At 38.2% G+C, this 18,355-nt stretch overlaps 1 protein-coding gene across 2 annotated transcripts in view; it reads left to right on the top strand.

Moving 5' to 3' along the window:
• CP (ceruloplasmin) overlaps nucleotides 1-18,355 on the top strand; it is a 62,036-nt gene that overhangs the window by 10,034 nt on the left and 33,647 nt on the right. For both annotated transcript variants that reach the window (XR_002732263.2, XM_023215395.2), the window contains exons 3-9: nucleotides 1,978-2,190; nucleotides 2,974-3,147; nucleotides 4,750-5,004; nucleotides 6,015-6,186; nucleotides 11,797-11,936; nucleotides 14,237-14,389; nucleotides 15,842-16,053. Coding sequence is in view for 1 of the 2 variants with exons in the window: in XM_023215395.2 (XP_023071163.1) it covers nucleotides 1,978-2,190; nucleotides 2,974-3,147; nucleotides 4,750-5,004; nucleotides 6,015-6,186; nucleotides 11,797-11,936; nucleotides 14,237-14,389; nucleotides 15,842-16,053 (1,319 nt within the window). In the remaining variant the exon portion in view is untranslated. The remainder of the gene's footprint in view (nucleotides 1-1,977; nucleotides 2,191-2,973; nucleotides 3,148-4,749; nucleotides 5,005-6,014; nucleotides 6,187-11,796; nucleotides 11,937-14,236; nucleotides 14,390-15,841; nucleotides 16,054-18,355) is intronic.

The raw sequence follows: 18,355 nt of genomic DNA, 5'->3' as shown, positions 1-18,355 counted from the left end.
TTTATTTTATTTTATTTTATTTTATTTTATTTTATTTTATTTTATTTATTTGAGACGGAGTCTCGCTCTGTCACCCAGGCTGGAGTGCAGTGGGGCGATCTCGGCTCACAGCAAGCTCTAAGTCCGGAGTTCACGCCATTCTCCTGCCTCAGCCTCCTGAGTAGCTGGGACTACAGGCTCCTACCATTACGCCTGGATAATTTTTATTTTTTTTTTCATTTTTAGTAGAGATGGGGTTTCACCATGTTAGCCAGGATGGTCTTGATCTCCTGACCTCATGATCTGCCCGCCTCAGCCTCCCAAAGTGCTGGGATTACAGGCGTGAGCCACTGCACCCAATCAACTATTTTATTAATAGGTACTTTGTTTCCATATAATAATGACATATTTCTCTTGGTTGCGCTCGTTTGTGGAAAGTGTGAATGTGAGAGAATTTCTAGGTGGACTCAGTGAGAGTCAGAGAGAGCTGGAGCTTCTTTCCCTGTGCCCAATCCTTTCTGGCCAAATAGTCAGAATAAGAGAAATGGACAATGTGCTTTAGAGCCTAGAAGAGGCAAAAATCCAGAGGGAAGAGAAAGAAGGACTCAAGATGTGAATTGCCTTATCTCTGAAGTTCCTACATGTAAACATACTGTGGCTGTTGTTACCTCCCATCCTAACTTTAGATAAACTCTGCCCCAGCTAAGGTGGCATAAGTAGTCTCATATGTCAGTCAAATGGTACATGTGCCTGGATGACTCTAGTCACATATGAGACACAATTAACTGAAAAAGTCATTTGAATGTAGGACTTGGAAAACTTGAAAATATTACCTGAAAAACAAAGATAAGGTTTGGTGCCAGTGATCTTATTCTTAGTCCTTAACAATGATGGTAAAAAAGGTGGTATTTTGTAGTGATGAAGAGCAAGGTGAAATTAATAGACCAAGGTCTGAGCCCCAGCCTTACCTTTTACTGGTTGAGTGACCTTGGACAAATTACTTAAATTCTTTCAGTTTCAGTTTCCTCACCTATAAAATACAGACAATAAGAATACATAGTAATACCGCAATAAATATCAGCTGTTATCATAAGCAAAAATGCTGAAGTCATGCTACAGTTCATTGAAATTATAATGATCAAGTAGGGAAATTAATTTAAAATTAGATTTGATTCATTATTAGTTGTCTTTTTAAAAGAGATATTGTTTTAGAAGGTGAATGTGTTGACTTTTCTTGTTTTTATTGTTGTTTAGGGATAATTACTTTCATAGCATAAAAGGCTGACTGCCATCCTATTTCTTTTTAATAATTTCATGGTTTATTAGGGAATTACCATTCATTTTAAAGTTATGGTAATGGTACTGTGGTTTTATTAAAAGAAATAAAGAGTTCCTATCTTTTAGAGATACATATTGAAGTATTTATGAATGGAATATGATGTCTGAGATTTGCTTTAAGATAATTTGATGATACTGGGGATAAGAGTATGTGGGGGTACAGATGAAACAAGGTTGGCCTTGAGTCGATCACTGTTAAAGCTGGTTTGATGGGTACACGGAGGTTCAGCATTTTCTTCTCTCAACCTTTGTGTATGTTTGGAAATTTCTAAAATTAAGAGTAGAAATTTTTTTAATTTTATGGTTAATTCATGGGCAAAATTCTGAGATCATATAAGAAGTTTTGAATTTAGAAGAGGGTAGTCATTTTTCTCAGACTTCCATACCATGACCCGAGTTCTTTACATTGCAAACAAAAAGTCATTTTGCTTTCTGAAAACCCAGTCAAATATTAAAAAAAAATTAAAAATGTCTGTGAAGCTTCTAAACACCCTAGCCATTAGCCTTTCATTTTCCTGTGTCCAAATAGGATAACACATCCCCAAGGATCACACAGTAGATGCTTAATAAATGTTTGCTGAATGAATTAATGGACTATCTATTCTCTCATTTAAGTTCAAACACATTCACTTTGCACCTTCATTGCATGTTGCTTCCTAGGGGCCATCTACCCTGATAACACCACAGATTTTCAAAAAGCAGATGACAAAGTATATCCAGGACAGCAGTATACATACATGTTGCTTGCCACCGAAGAACATAGTCCTGGTGAAGGAGATAGCAATTGTGTGACTAGGATTTACCATTCCCACATTGATGCTCCAAAAGATATTGCCTCAGGACTCATCGGACCTTTAATAATCTGTAAAAAAGGTACATCTTCTTATTGTACACGCTATACGACCAAAAGACAGGGGCAGGGCAGTTTGTCTTTTAAAAATAAGTCAAGTCTTCTGTGTGAGATTGAATAGGTAAGGTAGAGAGGTGGTGACTAGAAAAAAAAGGAAGGGAAGAGCCAGGCAGGACTAGCAGAAGAAGGGATAAGTGGAACAAGCATTCATATGGGGAAAATGCCAATGAAGCTAAACTGAAAGAAATATATTCTCCCAGGGATCAGTTTGTTGTATCTAACTTCCAACAGTGGTGCTGAAGAGACATATGACTTTACCAAACGTGACTACCAAAAAGGCACTTCACGGTGATAGATCTGTAGTTACTCATACTATATTGGTAAACATAATATCATAGCATTTATTTCTAACATCATGAAAAAGACAGCGTAGCTCGAGAGCCTGAAATACAATTCTAACTTGAACAATAGTTACCTATAAAGGCTTGTCTCAGTTTGTGGCTATATGTACCACAAAACAGACACACAAATTTGAATTCCAATCTTCCCATTTGCCAAAAAGCATTTAATAGTTATGTGGTCAGCGGATATCCAGATATAGGAATGTCTTCCAAGCACCAGATACTGATCATAAAAATTCCCTGAGTGTTTCTATGTCTGTAAAACAGGAGTGACTGGTCCAGACTTGTGATTTAATAGAAAAAAATAAATATTAAAATTTTTAAAAACTATAAATCACCTGAAAACATAAGTCAAAATACATGCTAAAAGTTTAATCTTACTAAAAATCGTAATTTTAACTCCAGATTCTCTAGATAAAGAAAAAGAAAAAAATATTGACCGAGAATTTGTGGTGATGTTTTCTGTGGTGGATGAAAATTTCAGCTGGTACCTAGAAGACAACATTCAAACCTACTGCTTAGAACCAGAGAAAGTTGACAAAGACAATGAAGACTTCCAGGAGAGTAACAGAATGTATTGTAAGATTATAGAAGACATGTTAACTTTACTTTTTATTCCCTTAATCCATTAATTCTGCTAAGCTTATTCCCTCATATAAGTAAGTACTGTGTGTCTAGTCTGTGGTCCTTATAACAAAGCATATTGGATGTGCAATTTGGTATTCAGCCAAGTAAGTCCAAATAAAAATTCTAAGCTGGGTAAAGCTAGATGCACCAAACTTATTCCCAAACTGGTAAGGATAAAACATCAATTACGGTTTAATGCATATGTATGTGACATTAATATATTTATTTATCCACTAGACTCATTCTAAAAATTATTTGAGGCAGCTCCAAATTATTGAACTAAATACTTAAAACTATATTATATTTTAAAGCATCTAACTATATTTAAGAAAATAGTTCAAACCATGAGTTCTGAAAGGTATTCATTCTACATACTATGTTGCCCTCACTGGGCCCCCTAGTCTGCATCATTCTTTTCTACATTTCAGTTCACTTTACTTTTCTAGAAATGCTTTTTCTACAGTTTAGACTTTTTCTTAATTCTCAGACACAAAATAATGAGCTTAGTAAGATTATCTATTTCTCATAATTTGCATGAGAAACAGAATCCCTTAACAACAACTAGATCAATAAGTAGAGATTTTTGTTTGTTTGTGTTTAACTTCTTCAAAATAACCTGTACTCAGAAACCGAGAGCACAAAAATAACTATACTACCAAAGCAGAAAAATAAACTAATTAACAAAGTACGATTTTGTTTCTAACTTTTACTTATATCTGGGTGGAAGGTCCTCTTTCCATACTTTAATCCTGTCTCTGTTGTGTACCAACAAAAATAGTTGCTATAAAAAGATACTCAAAATTCTAGTCTGAGCATGTTTGATTTGGTACCAGTGTCACATGTGGTAAACTCAGGACTCTTCCCAGAACTAATTTCCACTTTGGAAATGTTTAGGGCCACCCAGTTTGAACAATGACCTCAAGTTTCTTCTGAGTATTTCAGGCCACCTTGCACATGAACTTTTAGGTCTTTGTGGCTCTGTCTCTGCTGTCCTTCCATATTTTTTTCCCTCCTTCATATCTCTTCCAATCTTAAAAATTTTGCCTGGCAATCTTTTAAAAAAGCTATTCTTACATTCTTTTTACAAAAGAAATTTATGGTAGAAAATTGGAAAATTTCTGATAAGCAAAAACATCTATACTATTACTAGCAACATGATTCATAACTGATTGAATACTAATCTTCAATCTTTTTTCTATTAATGCTATGTGTGTGCTTTGTTTATATGTATGTATATATGCACACATCTGTATTTACACACACACACACACACAATGTGTATAGTTTATAACAAAGACAGCAAATAGGTTTTATCTTCAGTATTGTGTTCATCTGTTAATATGGTATTGATAAGAATCCTCAGGCTGAATTCAGTTCCAAAATGAAAGAGTGCTGTGATTGATTAGCAATGTCTGACATAAGTATAGGAGGGAGGAACACCAGTAGGTGTGTCAGATATTTTCCATTCCAAATTGATTCTATTTATATAGAGGTAACTCTCACTATCTCAAGCATTAATCACTATTAGTCACAAACTCTGCTCTTGACTTACAGCTGTGAATGGATACACTTTTGGAAGTCTCCCAGGACTCTCCATGTGTGCTGAAGACAGAGTAAAATGGTACCTTTTTGGTATGGGTAATGAAGTTGATGTGCATGCAGCTTTCTTTCACGGGCAAGCATTGACCAACAAGAACTACCGTATTGATACAATCAACCTCTTTCCTGCTACCCTGTTTGATGCTTATATGGTGGCCCAGAACCCTGGAGAATGGATGCTCAGCTGTCAGAATCTAAACCATCTGAAAGGTAGGACATCTTTATCTGAATTTAGCAGTTAGCTGAAAAAGGTGGTTACTGGGAATCAGAATATAAAAGCTAAATATCTTTGAAATAATCTGAGCATTGAACTGGCATCTTAGTGTTATTCCTATGATGGTATATATAAAATAATGTAATTAAAAAGACTGTAAGACAAGAATATTATAAAGTAATGAAATCTGAAAATATATTAGTTTTTGGAAAGAACAACTGGCCCTGAAAGTATAGTACTATATATACTTACTCAACTTTGTCAAATATACAGTGTTGTAAAATCCAGAAAAATTGTATGTTGCAGTGGAAAGTACCCTGTTTTTCGACTTATTTCCATCAAGTATAATTAACTTTGTTCTTTATTTGAGCCTGGCCATCCCCTAGTTTAACTCGATAAATTCTTCCTTTATCTCTTTAACTTAGGCAATAAAAACATTCCTTGTTCTTGAAAAATATTAGTTTTTAATATTGGTCTACTGAATAAATTAAGTTTAACATAGGAGTTCGGATACTTTACTTTGACTTGCAAATATAATTGCTTTTATCAAATATGCTCTGGGCCACAGAAGGCCCAGCACAGCACATGCACAACCATCTTGTACAAGAGAGCAATAATACATGCTCATTTGGTACCTCCTCCTCCACCCAATGCAACCTCTTAAAATATGTCAAAGCCTCTCTTCTCTGCTTATCTACAGATTTGTTCTTTTTCTCTCATCAAAAGAACTACCAAGTGAAACCCCACAGAAACCGGTACCATATTTTGAAAACACATATGCTTAATATCTCTATGCTGTATGTACATAAAAAACAAAGTATGTCTGTTTTAGACTTGAGTTTTCCATCACGAATTTATTTACAGCTGTTTGCCCTCCTTTATAGTACTGTTTCTATCTGTCTATTCCTTCAATTTCTACTTGTCATCACCCGTGCAGTGTTTACAGGGCAATAGGAGAGAGAAATATTGGCTCCATTAATCAATGCCTTTTTCTGTTTCATTTCAGCTGGTTTGCAAGCCTTTTTCCAGGTCCAGGAGTGTAACAAGTCTTCACCAAAGGATAATACCCGTGGGAAGCATGTTAGACACTACTACATTGCCGCTGAGGAAATCATCTGGAACTATGCTCCCTCTGGTGTAGACATCTTCACCAAAGAAAACTTAACAGCACCTGGAAGGTAATTCACAAAAAGAGTACTATTTCAAAATATGCTCTCCCCCACACAAAGGAACAACAAAAGGCTAATTCAGCAATTACAATTTTAATTCGTATCTGAAATTGAGTAACTAGACTGCTAAATATTTATTAAGGTATTTGGTGTAAGAGTCTGAGTTTGAGAACTATGAGTTTTGAGTCCATGAAAAATATTGGGTTCAAAAGATATCAAATGCTTGACAAAGTCCTAAGAAAACACTGAATGCAATTAGATAAATCAATTAATTTGCTTTCCACTTCAGAAAACATGGCACTGTACAATTCAGCAGCATTACATACATTTACAGTGCTACATAGCCATCACAACTATCCATTTCCAGAACTTTTTATTATCATCCCAAATAGAAACTCTGAACCCTTTAAACAGTAACAACCTTCTTCCTCTCTTTCTCCATTCCCTGATAATTTGTGTCTCTGTGAGTTTTCCTATTCTAGGCAACTCATACAAGTGGAATCATACAATATTGGTTCCTTTGTGTCTTTTATATCACTTAGCATAATGTTTTAAGATTTGTTCATGTTGTAGCATGCATCAGAATTTCATTCCTCTTTAAGGCTGTATAATGCTTCATTGTATGTATATACCACATTCTGTTTATTCATTCATCTGCTGATAAACATTTGGGTTGTTTCCACCTTTTGGCTATTGTGACTAATGTTGCTATGAACAATTGCTATACAAATATCACTGTTCAAGCCTCTGCTTTTCATTCTTTTGCATATCCAGCTAGAAGTGGAATCACTGTATCATATAGTAATTCTATTTTTAATTTTTTGAGGAACCACATTACTGTTTTCCATAGCAACTGCACCATTTTACAGGCTCATCAGCAATGTACAGGGGTTCCAATTTCTTCACATTCTTATCAACACTTTTTATTTTCTGTTTTTTTTTTTTTTAATTAATAGCCATCCTAATGAGCATGAGTGATATTTCATAGTGGTTTTGATTTGCATTTCCTTAATGACTAGTAATGTTGTGGATCTTTTCATGTACTTTTTAGTCATTTGTGTATCTTCTTCAGGGAAATATCTATTTAAGTCCTTCAGCCATTTTTTTTTTCTTTTTTATTTTATTTTATTTATTTATTTTTTATTATACTTTAAGTTCTAGGGTACATGTGCATAACGTGCAGGTTACATATGTATACATGTGCCATGTTGGTGTGCTGCACCCATCCACTCGTCAGCACCCATCAATTCATCATTTATATCAGGATAACTCCCCAATGCAATCCCTCCCCCCTCCCCCCTCCCCATGATAGGCCCCAGTGTGTGATGTTCCCCTTCCCGAGTCCAAGTGAGCTCATTGTTCAGTTCCCACCTATGAGTGAGAACATGCGGTGTTTGGTTTTCTCTTCTTGTGATAGTTTGCTAAGAATGATGGTTTCCAGCTGCATCCATGTCCCTACAAAGGACGCAAACTCATCCTTTTTTATGGCTGCATAGTATTCCATGGTGTATATGTGCCACATTTTCTTAATCCAGTCTGTCACTGATGGACATTTGGGTTGATTCCAAGTCTTTGCTATTGTGAATGGTGCCACAATAAACATACGTGTGCATGTGTCTTTGTAGTAGCATAATTTATAATCCTTTGGGTATATACCCAGTAGTGGGATGGCTGGGTCATATGGTACATCTAGTTCTAGATCCTTGAGGAATTGCCATACTGTTTTCCATAATGGTTGAACTAGTTTACAATCCCACCAACAGTGTAAAAGTGTTCCTATTTCTCCACATCCTCTCCAACACCTATTGTTTCCTGATTTTTTAATGATTGCCATTCTAACTGGTGTGAGATGGTATCTCATGGTGGTTTTGATTTGCATTTCTCTGATGGCCAGTGATGATGAGCATTTTTTCATGTGTCTGTTGGCTGTATGAATGTCTTCTTTTGAGAAATGTCTGTTCATATCCTTTCCCCACTTTTGGATGGGGTTGTTTGTTTTTTTCTTGTATATTTGTTTGAGTTCTTTGTAGATTCTGGAAATGAGCCCTTTGTCAGATGAGTAGATTGCAAAAATTTTCTCCCATTCTGTAGGTTGCCTGTTCACTCTGATGGTAGTTTCTTTTGCTGTGCAGAAGCTCTTTAGTTTAATGAGATCCCATTTGTCAATTTTGGCTTTTGCTGCCGTTGCTTTTGGTGTTTTAGACATGAAGTCCTTGCCCATGCCTATGTCCTGAATGGTACTACCTAGATTTTCTTCTAGGGTTTTTATGGTATTAGGTCTAACATTTAAGTCTCTAATCCATCTTGAATTAATCTTCGTATAAGGAGTAAGGAAAGGATCCAGTTTCAGCTTTCTACTTATGGCTAGCCAATTTTCCCAGCACCATTTATTAAATAGGGAATCCTTTCCCCATTTCTTGTTTTTCTCAGGTTTGTCAAATATCAGATGGTTGTAGATGTGTGGCATTATTTCTGAAGGCTCCGTTCTGTTCCATTGGTCTATATGTCTGTTTTGGTACCAGTACCATGCTGTTTTGGTTACTGTAGCCTTGTAATATAGTTTGAAGTCAGGTAGCGTGACGCCTCCGGCTTTGTCCTTTTGACTTAGGATTGTCTTGGCAATACGGGCTCTTTTTTGGTTCCATATGAACTTTAAAGCAGTTTTTTCCAATTCGGTGAAGAAACTCATTGGTAGCTTGATGGGGATGGCATTGAATCTATAAATAACCTTGGGCAGTATGGCCATTTTCACAATATTGATTCTGCCTATCCATGAGCATGGTATGTTCTTCCATTTGTTTGTGTCCTCTTTGATTTCACTGAGCAGTGGTTTGTAGTTCTCCTTGAAGAGGTCCTTTACATCCCTTGTAAGTTGGATTCCTAGGTATTTGATTCTCTTTGAAGCAATTGTGAATGGAAGTTCATTCCTGATTTGGCTCTCTGCTTGTCTGTTACTGGTGTATAAGAATGCTTGTGATTTTTGCACATTAATTTTGTATCCTGAGACTTTGCTGAAGTTGCTTATCAGCTTAAGAAGATTTTGGGCTGAGACGATGGGGTTTTCTAAGTACACAATCATGTCATCTGCAAACAGGGACAATTTCCTTCAGCCATTTTTGAAGTGGGGTTTTTTGTTGTTGTTGACCTGTAGGAGTTCTTTATATATTCAGGATATTAATTCCTTATCAGTTATTTACAAATGTTTTCTGGCATTTTATAGGTTGTCTTTCACTTTCTTGATAGTGTCCTTTAATGTACACAAGCTACTCTTTGTACATGTCTGAATGACTTCCACAGCCTCCCAGACATTCTTTGTTTGTCTTCCTTTCCTACTATCGATTTTTTACAAGCAGTACTATGATCTTTCAAAAATGTCAATGAGATGATGCCACTCCCCTGCTCCAAGTCTTTACTCATATATCACTTCCTCAGAGAAGCTCTGTTTGCCATCCATATTAAAAATACCCTCCTTGGAAAGGTTAAGTAATTCATCCAACATCACACAATAAATGGACAGCTAGGCCTCGCTCAGCCCAGACCTGTGACTCCTGAAGCAGAGATGTCAGTCCCAGGCTACACTGACACCTACATGTGATTATTCTTAAAGCTGCATCTCCAACTCAGAAGGCTCTTGTGAATTTCAGATTTGCATTTCGACCTTTAACTTAGTGACATCCCCACTAGGATGAGGCTGTTCAAACTTCTCTCCTCATCAAGTACTGCCTCATTTTATAGAAACTATCTCTGAAAGCTATCTACTTCTCTCCATCTTCTTTGCCAATATCTATGAACTCATCTCTGCCTCTTACTGAGATTAGAAAAGCAGGCTCCTGACTGGTCTCCCTACTTCAATCTTGTATTTTCCAATGCATTCTCCAAACAGCTACCAGAGGGATCCTCCTAAAATGCTAATCCTGGATGCTTAAATCTTTCAAATGCTTCTCACTGCCCTGGGATGGGCTGAAGCCTTAACTAGGTCCTCCTGCCTATCTCCCATCTATCTAAGCCTCATTCTTCACTCCTCTGCCCTGCCCTGCATACTATGCTTCTGCCATATTTTCTAGAACATGGCACGCTCGCTCTTTTCTCTAAGCCTTCTCATAGGCAGTTTCTTCTTTGTATATACCTGCCGTAGTCTCCGCGCTACACACACACACTTCATCTTGCTAACTCTACTTCCGCTTTAGATAGTTTTAAGTAATCGCTTCCTCTGGAACATCTTTGTGGCCTCTTCGCTGCACTTTTCCCCAATCTCAAAGAAATGCTCCATAACACCCTGTGTTTATTACACTGTATTATATTGATGGGTTCTGGTCTGTCTTCTCTGCTAGATGTAAGGTTCATGTGGATAGGGATGAGTCCACCTTGCTTATGGTTAAGTCATCAATACGTAGCAGGATTCCCAGCAAAGAGCAGGTGTTTGATGCAGTTGTCAAATGAAAGAAATGATGAATGAGGTGGCTTTGTGCAAGTCAAATAATTATCTTTCTGAAATTTAATTTCTTCATTTGCAAAATAGGGAGAATAATACCAACTTTGTGGTGATGTCACGTGAGTTTCAGCTAATAAACAAAAGCTCCTGGCCAGGCATGGTGGCTCACACCGGTCATTCCAGCACTTTGGAAGGCCAAAGCGGGTGGATCACTTGAGGCCAGGAGTGCGAGACCAGCTTGGCCAACATACCAAAGCCCCATCTCTATTAAAAACCAAAAAATTAGCTGGGCATGGTGGCATACGCCTGTAATCCCAGTTATTTAGGAGACTGAGGTATGAGAATCACTTGAACCAGAGAGGCAGAAGTTGTAGTGAGCCAAGATTGCACCACTGCACTCCAGCTTGGGCAAGAGAGGGAGATTCTGCTTAAAAAACAATAAATAAATAAATAAATAAATAAATAAATAAATAAATAAATAAATAGATAAATAAATAAATAAAAGCTCCTGAGTGGCTGGCCAGTGCTAATACACAACAAAGAGTAGCCACTGTGGGCCAGGCGCAGTGGCTCATGCCTGTAATCCCAGCACTTTGCAACGCCGAGGCGGGCGGATCACAAGGTCAGGTGATCCAGACCATCCTGGCTAACATGGTGAAACTCCGTCTCTACTAAAAATACAAAATGTAGCTGGGCATGGTGTCACATGCCTGTAGTCCCAGCTACTCAGGAGGCTGAGGCAGGAGAATCGCTTGAACCTGGGACGCAGAGGTTGCAGTGAGCTGAGATGGCGCCACTGAACTCCAGGCTGGGCAACAGAGCGAGACTCCCTTTCAAAAAAAAAAAAGAGTAGCCACTGTGTTTTTAAACATTTCACAATTTGATAAAAAGATTCTATGGTAGAATCCTTTGTTAAGGGATTGACAGAGGCCCTTTTGAAAATTTTCTCTTCACTTGAATAAATAAACATCCTCCATGATCCTCTACTTCTTAACTGACCATCCTTCTATGAGTGGCCTGGAACTGTCTTCTTTGTTTGAGTAACTGGTACGGATTGCTGTAAATCATGGATAATATTCATCTCTAAGCACTGGTCAGAATTTTTCTCTTAAATTAGCACCTTAAGTGAATACCTGCTTTCTGTTCTACTTCAACCCCAGCATTAAACATTTTTTTCCCCCTGGCAGTGACTCAGCGGTGTTTTTTGAACAAGGTACCACAAGAATTGGAGGCTCTTATAAAAAGCTGGTTTATCGTGAGTACACAGATGCCTCCTTCACAAATCGAAAGGAGAGAGGCCCTGAAGAAGAGCATCTTGGCATCCTGGGTGAGTCTGTGCAGAATATTTATGGCTGGTGTAAGCTTCCCATGGGCTAAATCAACCTCAGAAAGAATAGTAACTTCAGGACCTACTGCATGATTTCTATGTGTAAAGTAGGCGTGTGGAAGATAAAACAATAAAATGCAGCAGCTAATTACTTTTCCAAATGTAAATTACCAATAGTAAATTCTCATCATTAAAAGCCCTGCTGACGGCTGGGAGTGGTAGCTCACACCTATAATACCAGCATTTTGGGAGGCCGAGGGGGGCAGATCACTTGGGTCAGGAGTTTGAGACCAGCTTGGACAACATGGCGAAACCCCATCTTTACTAACAATACAAAAATTAGCAGGGCGTGGTGGCAGGTACCTGTAATCCCAGTATCTCGTGCCTCCATGCTGAGGCATGAGAATCGCTTGAATCCGGGAGGCAGAGGTTGCAGTGAGTCAAGATCCTGCCACCGCACTCCAGCCTGGGAGACAGAACCAGACTACATCTAAAAAAAAAAAAAAGAAAGAAAGAAAGAAACACACACACACACACACACACACATACACACACACACACACCCATGCTGACCTGACCTGACTTCAAATGGTTATTTTTTTCTTCAAAGAGGAAAGGGAATTGTGTGTTGTGTGTTTATGTGACTTGGTTTAAATAGATAACTAAGTTGTGAGCCTCCGCACTTAAAGATGTGTTCCCTTAGAAATAAAATCCAGGCTAGGGCCGGACGCGGTGGCTCACGTCTGTAATCTCAGCACTTTGGGAGGCCGAGGTGGGCAGATCACAAGGTCAGGAGATCGAGACCACCCTGGCTAACACGGTGAAACCCTATCTCTACTAAAAATGCAAAAAATGAGCCGGGCGTGGTGGCGGGCGTCTATAGTCCCAGCTACTGGGGAGGCTGAGTGAGGCAGGAGAATGGCATGAACCCGGGAGGTGGAGCTTGCAGTGAGCCCAGATCCTGCCACCGCACTCCAGTCTGGGTGACAGAGCGAGACCCCATCTCAATAAATAAATAAATAAATAAATAAATAAATAAATAAATAAAACAAACCCAGGCTACTAATGAGACAAGCAGGATCTGTCCTAAAGCCCTCTGCAGGCTGCCCCTAGGCAGAGTCCAGAGACCTCTTCTTGCCAAGGCACTCAGGCAGAAAAGCCTAGGGGGTGAGCAGAGTATGGATTCAGATTGTCCTGGCTCTTCACTTTCATTTTTCTAGCAGTGACTCAGAGGTATAATACTTTTTGTACAAGGTATTACAAGAATTGGAGGCTCTTATAAAAAGCTGTTTTTTTGTGAGTACACAATGCATACATTAGCTGCGTGACCTTTGAAAGTTACTGAACTTGGCCGGGCACGGTGGCTCACGCCTATATTTCCAGCACTTTGGGAGGCAGAGGCGGGCAGATCACTTAGGTCAGGAGTTCGAGACCAGCCTGGCCAACACGGCGAAACCCCATCTCTACTAAAAAAAAAAAAAAGTACAAAAATTAGAAGGGCATGGTGGCGAGCACCTGTAATCCCAGCTACTCGGGAGGCTGAGACAGAAGAATCGCTTGAACTTGGGAGGCAGAGGTTGCAGTTAGCGGAGATCATGGCACTGCACTCCAGCCTAGGCAACAGAATGATACTCCCTCTCAAAATAAAGAAAAAAGAAAAAAAGAAAATTACTCACTGTCTGTCCCTGCTCCCTTCTGTAAAATGGGAACAATAGTTAGTAAAGTTGGTATAGGGATTAAATGAGTTAATAGACATAAACACTCAGAAAAACAGATAGGAAGCTCTCAATAAATATCATTTTGTATATTGCATAAAATATTTATGTAAAATATATATTTTTATTCTATAATTGGTAATCATTAATTTTGGTCATGGAAAATCCAGAACAGTGTTATCCTTCACATCCAAAACAATTCAACTTACCTGCTTTGGGTGGTCAAAGTTTATAGCACCTAACTCTTGGTCCAAATGACACACCTCCAGCCAACAGAAGATTAGGCTGAGGAGTGTCAACATTCTGAATAGTTTTTGTAGATGTGTAAACTTACTAACTGGCTTGTACAAAAATGATAATCAATTTCATTAATCTGAAGTTGAATTAAAAAGCCCTTTTCTCCTTCTAACCTCAACATATCAGATTGATTATGGATTTTTCAAAAACCAAGCTTTCCATTCACCACAAATAAGCATGTTGCTCCTAGTAGTTCTTGCCAGAGAGCACAGTCAAAGAAGATAACTGTCTTCTACATTCTGCATGTTATATACCAAGGAAGGATAATAATTCTCTCTTTGTTTCCAGGTCCTGTCATTTGGGCAGAGGTGGGAGACACCATCAGAGTAACATTCCATAACAAAGGAGCATACCCCCTCAGTATTGAGCCGACTGGGGTGAGATTCAATAAGAACAACGAGGGCACATACTATTCCCCACATTACAACCCCCAGAGCGGAAGTGAGTACAGCACTGTACCAAATCAACAATGTTTAATAACCCACTGTACTGGTCACTTACAGTGTCCTGCAAAAACTGAAGGCAGGAACTCCCAAGGAAACTGCTCATGTATCATTTCTAGGCATCACGCCAGGAAACAAACAAACCCCTTCTCCTACCTCCAATTGGTTTCTGGAATTTTGTCCTGCCTTAATTGGATGATTATTGACAATCCTGAGAATAATTTAGTTGGGTTGTATCAATTATACATTTCTGGAGTACTCTGGGTGATTTTTAATTTTTAAAAAAGTTCTTATAAGACTGTACCGGCCGGGCGCGGTGGCTCAAGCCTGTAATCCCAGCACTTTGGGAGGCCGAGGCGGGCGGATCACAAGGTCAGGAGATCGAGACCATCCTGGCTAACATGGTGAAACCCCATCTCTACTAAAAAGTACAAAAAACTAGCCGGGCGAGGTGGCGGGCGCCTGTAGTCCCAGCTACTCGGGAGGCTGAGGCAGGAGAATGGCGTGAACCCGGGAGGCGGAGCTTGCAGTGAGCTGAGATCCAGCCACTGCACTCCAGCTTGGGCGACAGAGCGAGACTCCGTCTCAAAAAAAAAAAAAAAAAAAAAGACTGTACCACGTTAACTTTAGAATATTTGAAGAATTTAGAAAGGTGTAGCCCAAAATATTAATTATCTATAGTTCTATAAACAATCACTCATATTTTTATATAATTCTTCCACTTTCATCTATATACATATAATATATATTTTAAATATGGTTGAGATCATAGCAAATAAATGTTATTTTAATTTCATAATCAGAGTTTGTTCTTTTAGCATTACAAGGGTTTTAGAAACATAATTTTAATGATATAAAATATTTCATCATGTGGATTTTTTCACTGTTTTTACATATCAAGAAGGACCAGTGAAGACTGGAGACTTTGCTACCACTTGCAGTATGACTGTGAGCAGGTTATTCAATCTTTCTGGCTTCAGTTCTCTCGAGGGTAAATTTGAGAGATTTAAATAGGATCACCTGCAAAGTTCCTTTCAGTTCTACGATTATTTTCAGTTCCATTTTATTCAAAAGACAATGCATTGATTACACTGTATTGCCAGGCATTGTTCTAGCTGATGGAAATATAGAGACAGCACTTGCCTTCAAGAAAGTTAAGCTCTGTTCAAGAGAAATACACACAAAATAACATGAAAGGTGCTAGGGACATTCCCGGAAGATGTGTGAGCACAAAGAGGGACACCAATCCCAGGAGAAGGTCTAGAAGAGTCTATCTGGATGCAATCACATCAGTCTGTTATCTGACACCAGAGCATAAGTGGGATTCCATTCTAATTTATAACAAAGAACTCAAAAGTGGGTTAATCTAGACTAAACTTAGTCTACTTTGTGGCTCAAATGACCATATTAGAAAGTACACTTCACCTCTCTACTGTGACCTTTCTCACAGGTGTGCCTCCTTCAGCCTCCCATGTGGCACCCACAGAAACATTCACCTATGAATGGACTGTCCCCAAAGAAGTAGGACCCACTTATGCAGATCCTGTATGTCTAGCTAAGATGTATTATTCTGCTGTGGATCCCACTAAAGATATATTCACTGGGCTTATTGGGCCAATGAAAATATGCAGGAAAGGAAGTTTACATGCAAATGGGAGACAGGTAAGTGCAATTGGGGGAAAAAAATTGTTCAATCTCTTTGAAAATGATCCTTTGACAGAAATAGAAATATCTAACTTCATCATTATCTCCAAAAATACTTTAGTATATACCTTTAAAAGATAAGGACTTCTTTAAAAATGCCCACAACGATCACACCTTAAAATAATAACCACACACATCATAACTCTTTAAAGTTATCAAATAGCCAATCAATGTTCACATTTCTCCAATTGACTTATTAGGTCTGTTGTTTGGATCAGTATCCAAACAATTACACATATTACAATCAATTTATATATTTCCTAAGATTGTTTACTTGCAGTTTTTCTGTTGGTAGAAGTTTCCCATGTCTTGATTTTATTTATTTTATCGTATGGTATCATTTAACACGGGGTCCCCAACACCCCCCACACACACACCCATGGGCCACACAGCAGGAGGTGAGCCTATTAGGTGTCTGTTAGGAACTGGGCTGCACAGCAGGAAGTGAGCAGCAGGTAAGCAAGCATTATCGCCTGAGCTCTGCCTCCTGTCACATCAGTGGCGGCACTAGATTCTCATATGAGCGCAAACCCTACTGTGAACTGTGCATGTGAGGGATCTAGGTTGCACATTCCTTATCAGAATCTATGCCTGATGATCTGAGGTAGAATAGTTTCACCCAGAAACCACTCCCCTTTCCCAACGTTTTGTAGAAAAATTGTCTTCCGTGAAACCAGTCCCTGGTGCCAAAAATGTTGGCGGTCGCTAAACATGTTTCTTTCCCTCTGCTTCTATTTCCTATAACTAGTAGTTAGATCTAAAAGTTTGATCTAATTCAGATTTTTTTTTTCTTTCAAGACTGCTTCAAATGTGGTACTGGGCACTTCTATCAGGGAGTACATAATTTATAGTTGGCCCTTAACTGGGGATGTTATCAGCTACTGATGATGGCTTCCTAGATTCATAAACTAATCAGGGTTGCATAATGGTAATATTCTAATTCCATCTTCCTTTCTTTATTAGCTGGCATACTTCTCTATAAACAGAAACTTCTTAATGAATTATTTGGTTACCCTGAGGTACACAGTATACAGAAAGGGTATGACAAATACTTGATTCATTCCTTGTATTTACAAGTTTTCAAATTAATCACTCTCCTCTAGCATTCTTCAAAAGCCTCTCAATAATTTTTTTACTTTTAAGTAGCATTGTGCACTCATGGATTTAAGCATATTTGGTGTGTTATGATTCATTGCCATTATTCCTACTGATGTTCAAAGTATCCTTTTTGACACCGAAGGACTTGTTCAGGTTGATTCCTTTATTTTTACATCATAGTAGTCTGAAGATTCTTTGCTTTCTTAAGTATAACGAGACACCAGGCTAATTTTGCACATTTTCTGAGCCAGAACTGGAACTAACCAGTTGTTTCCAAAAGCCCTGCTTTTTGTTTGTTTGTTTGTTTTTTTGGTGAGGAATCATTTTTGGAACCACAATGTGGGCACTAGAGCTGCTTGTTGCTATTGGGCAAACAATTGTTTCAGGGCCTTTTCAGTGGAAGAACATGGGAAAAGACTTTTCAGATAAATTCATCATGATTTCATACTAATACTTTCTATTCAAATTTGAGTCTACAGATTTTTTGGTTTGTTATTGACTGCATCAATCTTATATTTATATCTGCCTTAAACTGCACTGAAAAATCTTATTTTTTTAATGACACCCACATATTCACTTGATTCATCTTACAATATACACACAACAGTCTCAGAATCACAATTACAACACTACAATCAACAATATGATTACTAAAAACAGTTTAAGATTTGTTTGCCAATCTTTTTGTCCTTAGGGTAGATCCCACTAGAGATTTTTGCCAAATTACATATTTAAAGTCACTTGGAATAGTTCTTCTCTACATAGTTTTGCCATCACTGGATATACGGGTTAATTTATTATACTTCTCTGTTTCAGCAATTGCTTTTAAAACTGTAATATTATTTTATGTAAAATATTCATAACTTACTATAGTTAACTTATTATTATAATTATAATTATTATTATTTTTGCTTTATGGTTTATTTATTTCTGTCACCCAGGCTGGAGTGCATTGGCAGGATCTCAGCTCACTGCAAGCTCCGCCTCCCAGGTTCACACTATTCTCCTGCCTCAGCCTCCAGACTAGCTGGGACTACAGGCGCCCACCACCACACCCGGCTAATTTTTTTTTGTATTTTCTGCGCGCCTCAGCCTATCCTTCCATTTTTAAATAAACAAATGTGTGTGTATTCATATCTTTGCTTTTTTTCACTTCGCAATA

The sequence above is a fragment of the Piliocolobus tephrosceles genome, chromosome 2 (assembly GCF_002776525.5).
Source record: "Piliocolobus tephrosceles isolate RC106 chromosome 2, ASM277652v3, whole genome shotgun sequence".
NCBI lineage: Eukaryota > Metazoa > Chordata > Mammalia > Primates > Cercopithecidae > Piliocolobus > Piliocolobus tephrosceles.
Note: the sequence above shows the minus strand (reverse complement) of the source record. Positions and strands in the feature narration are given on the sequence as shown.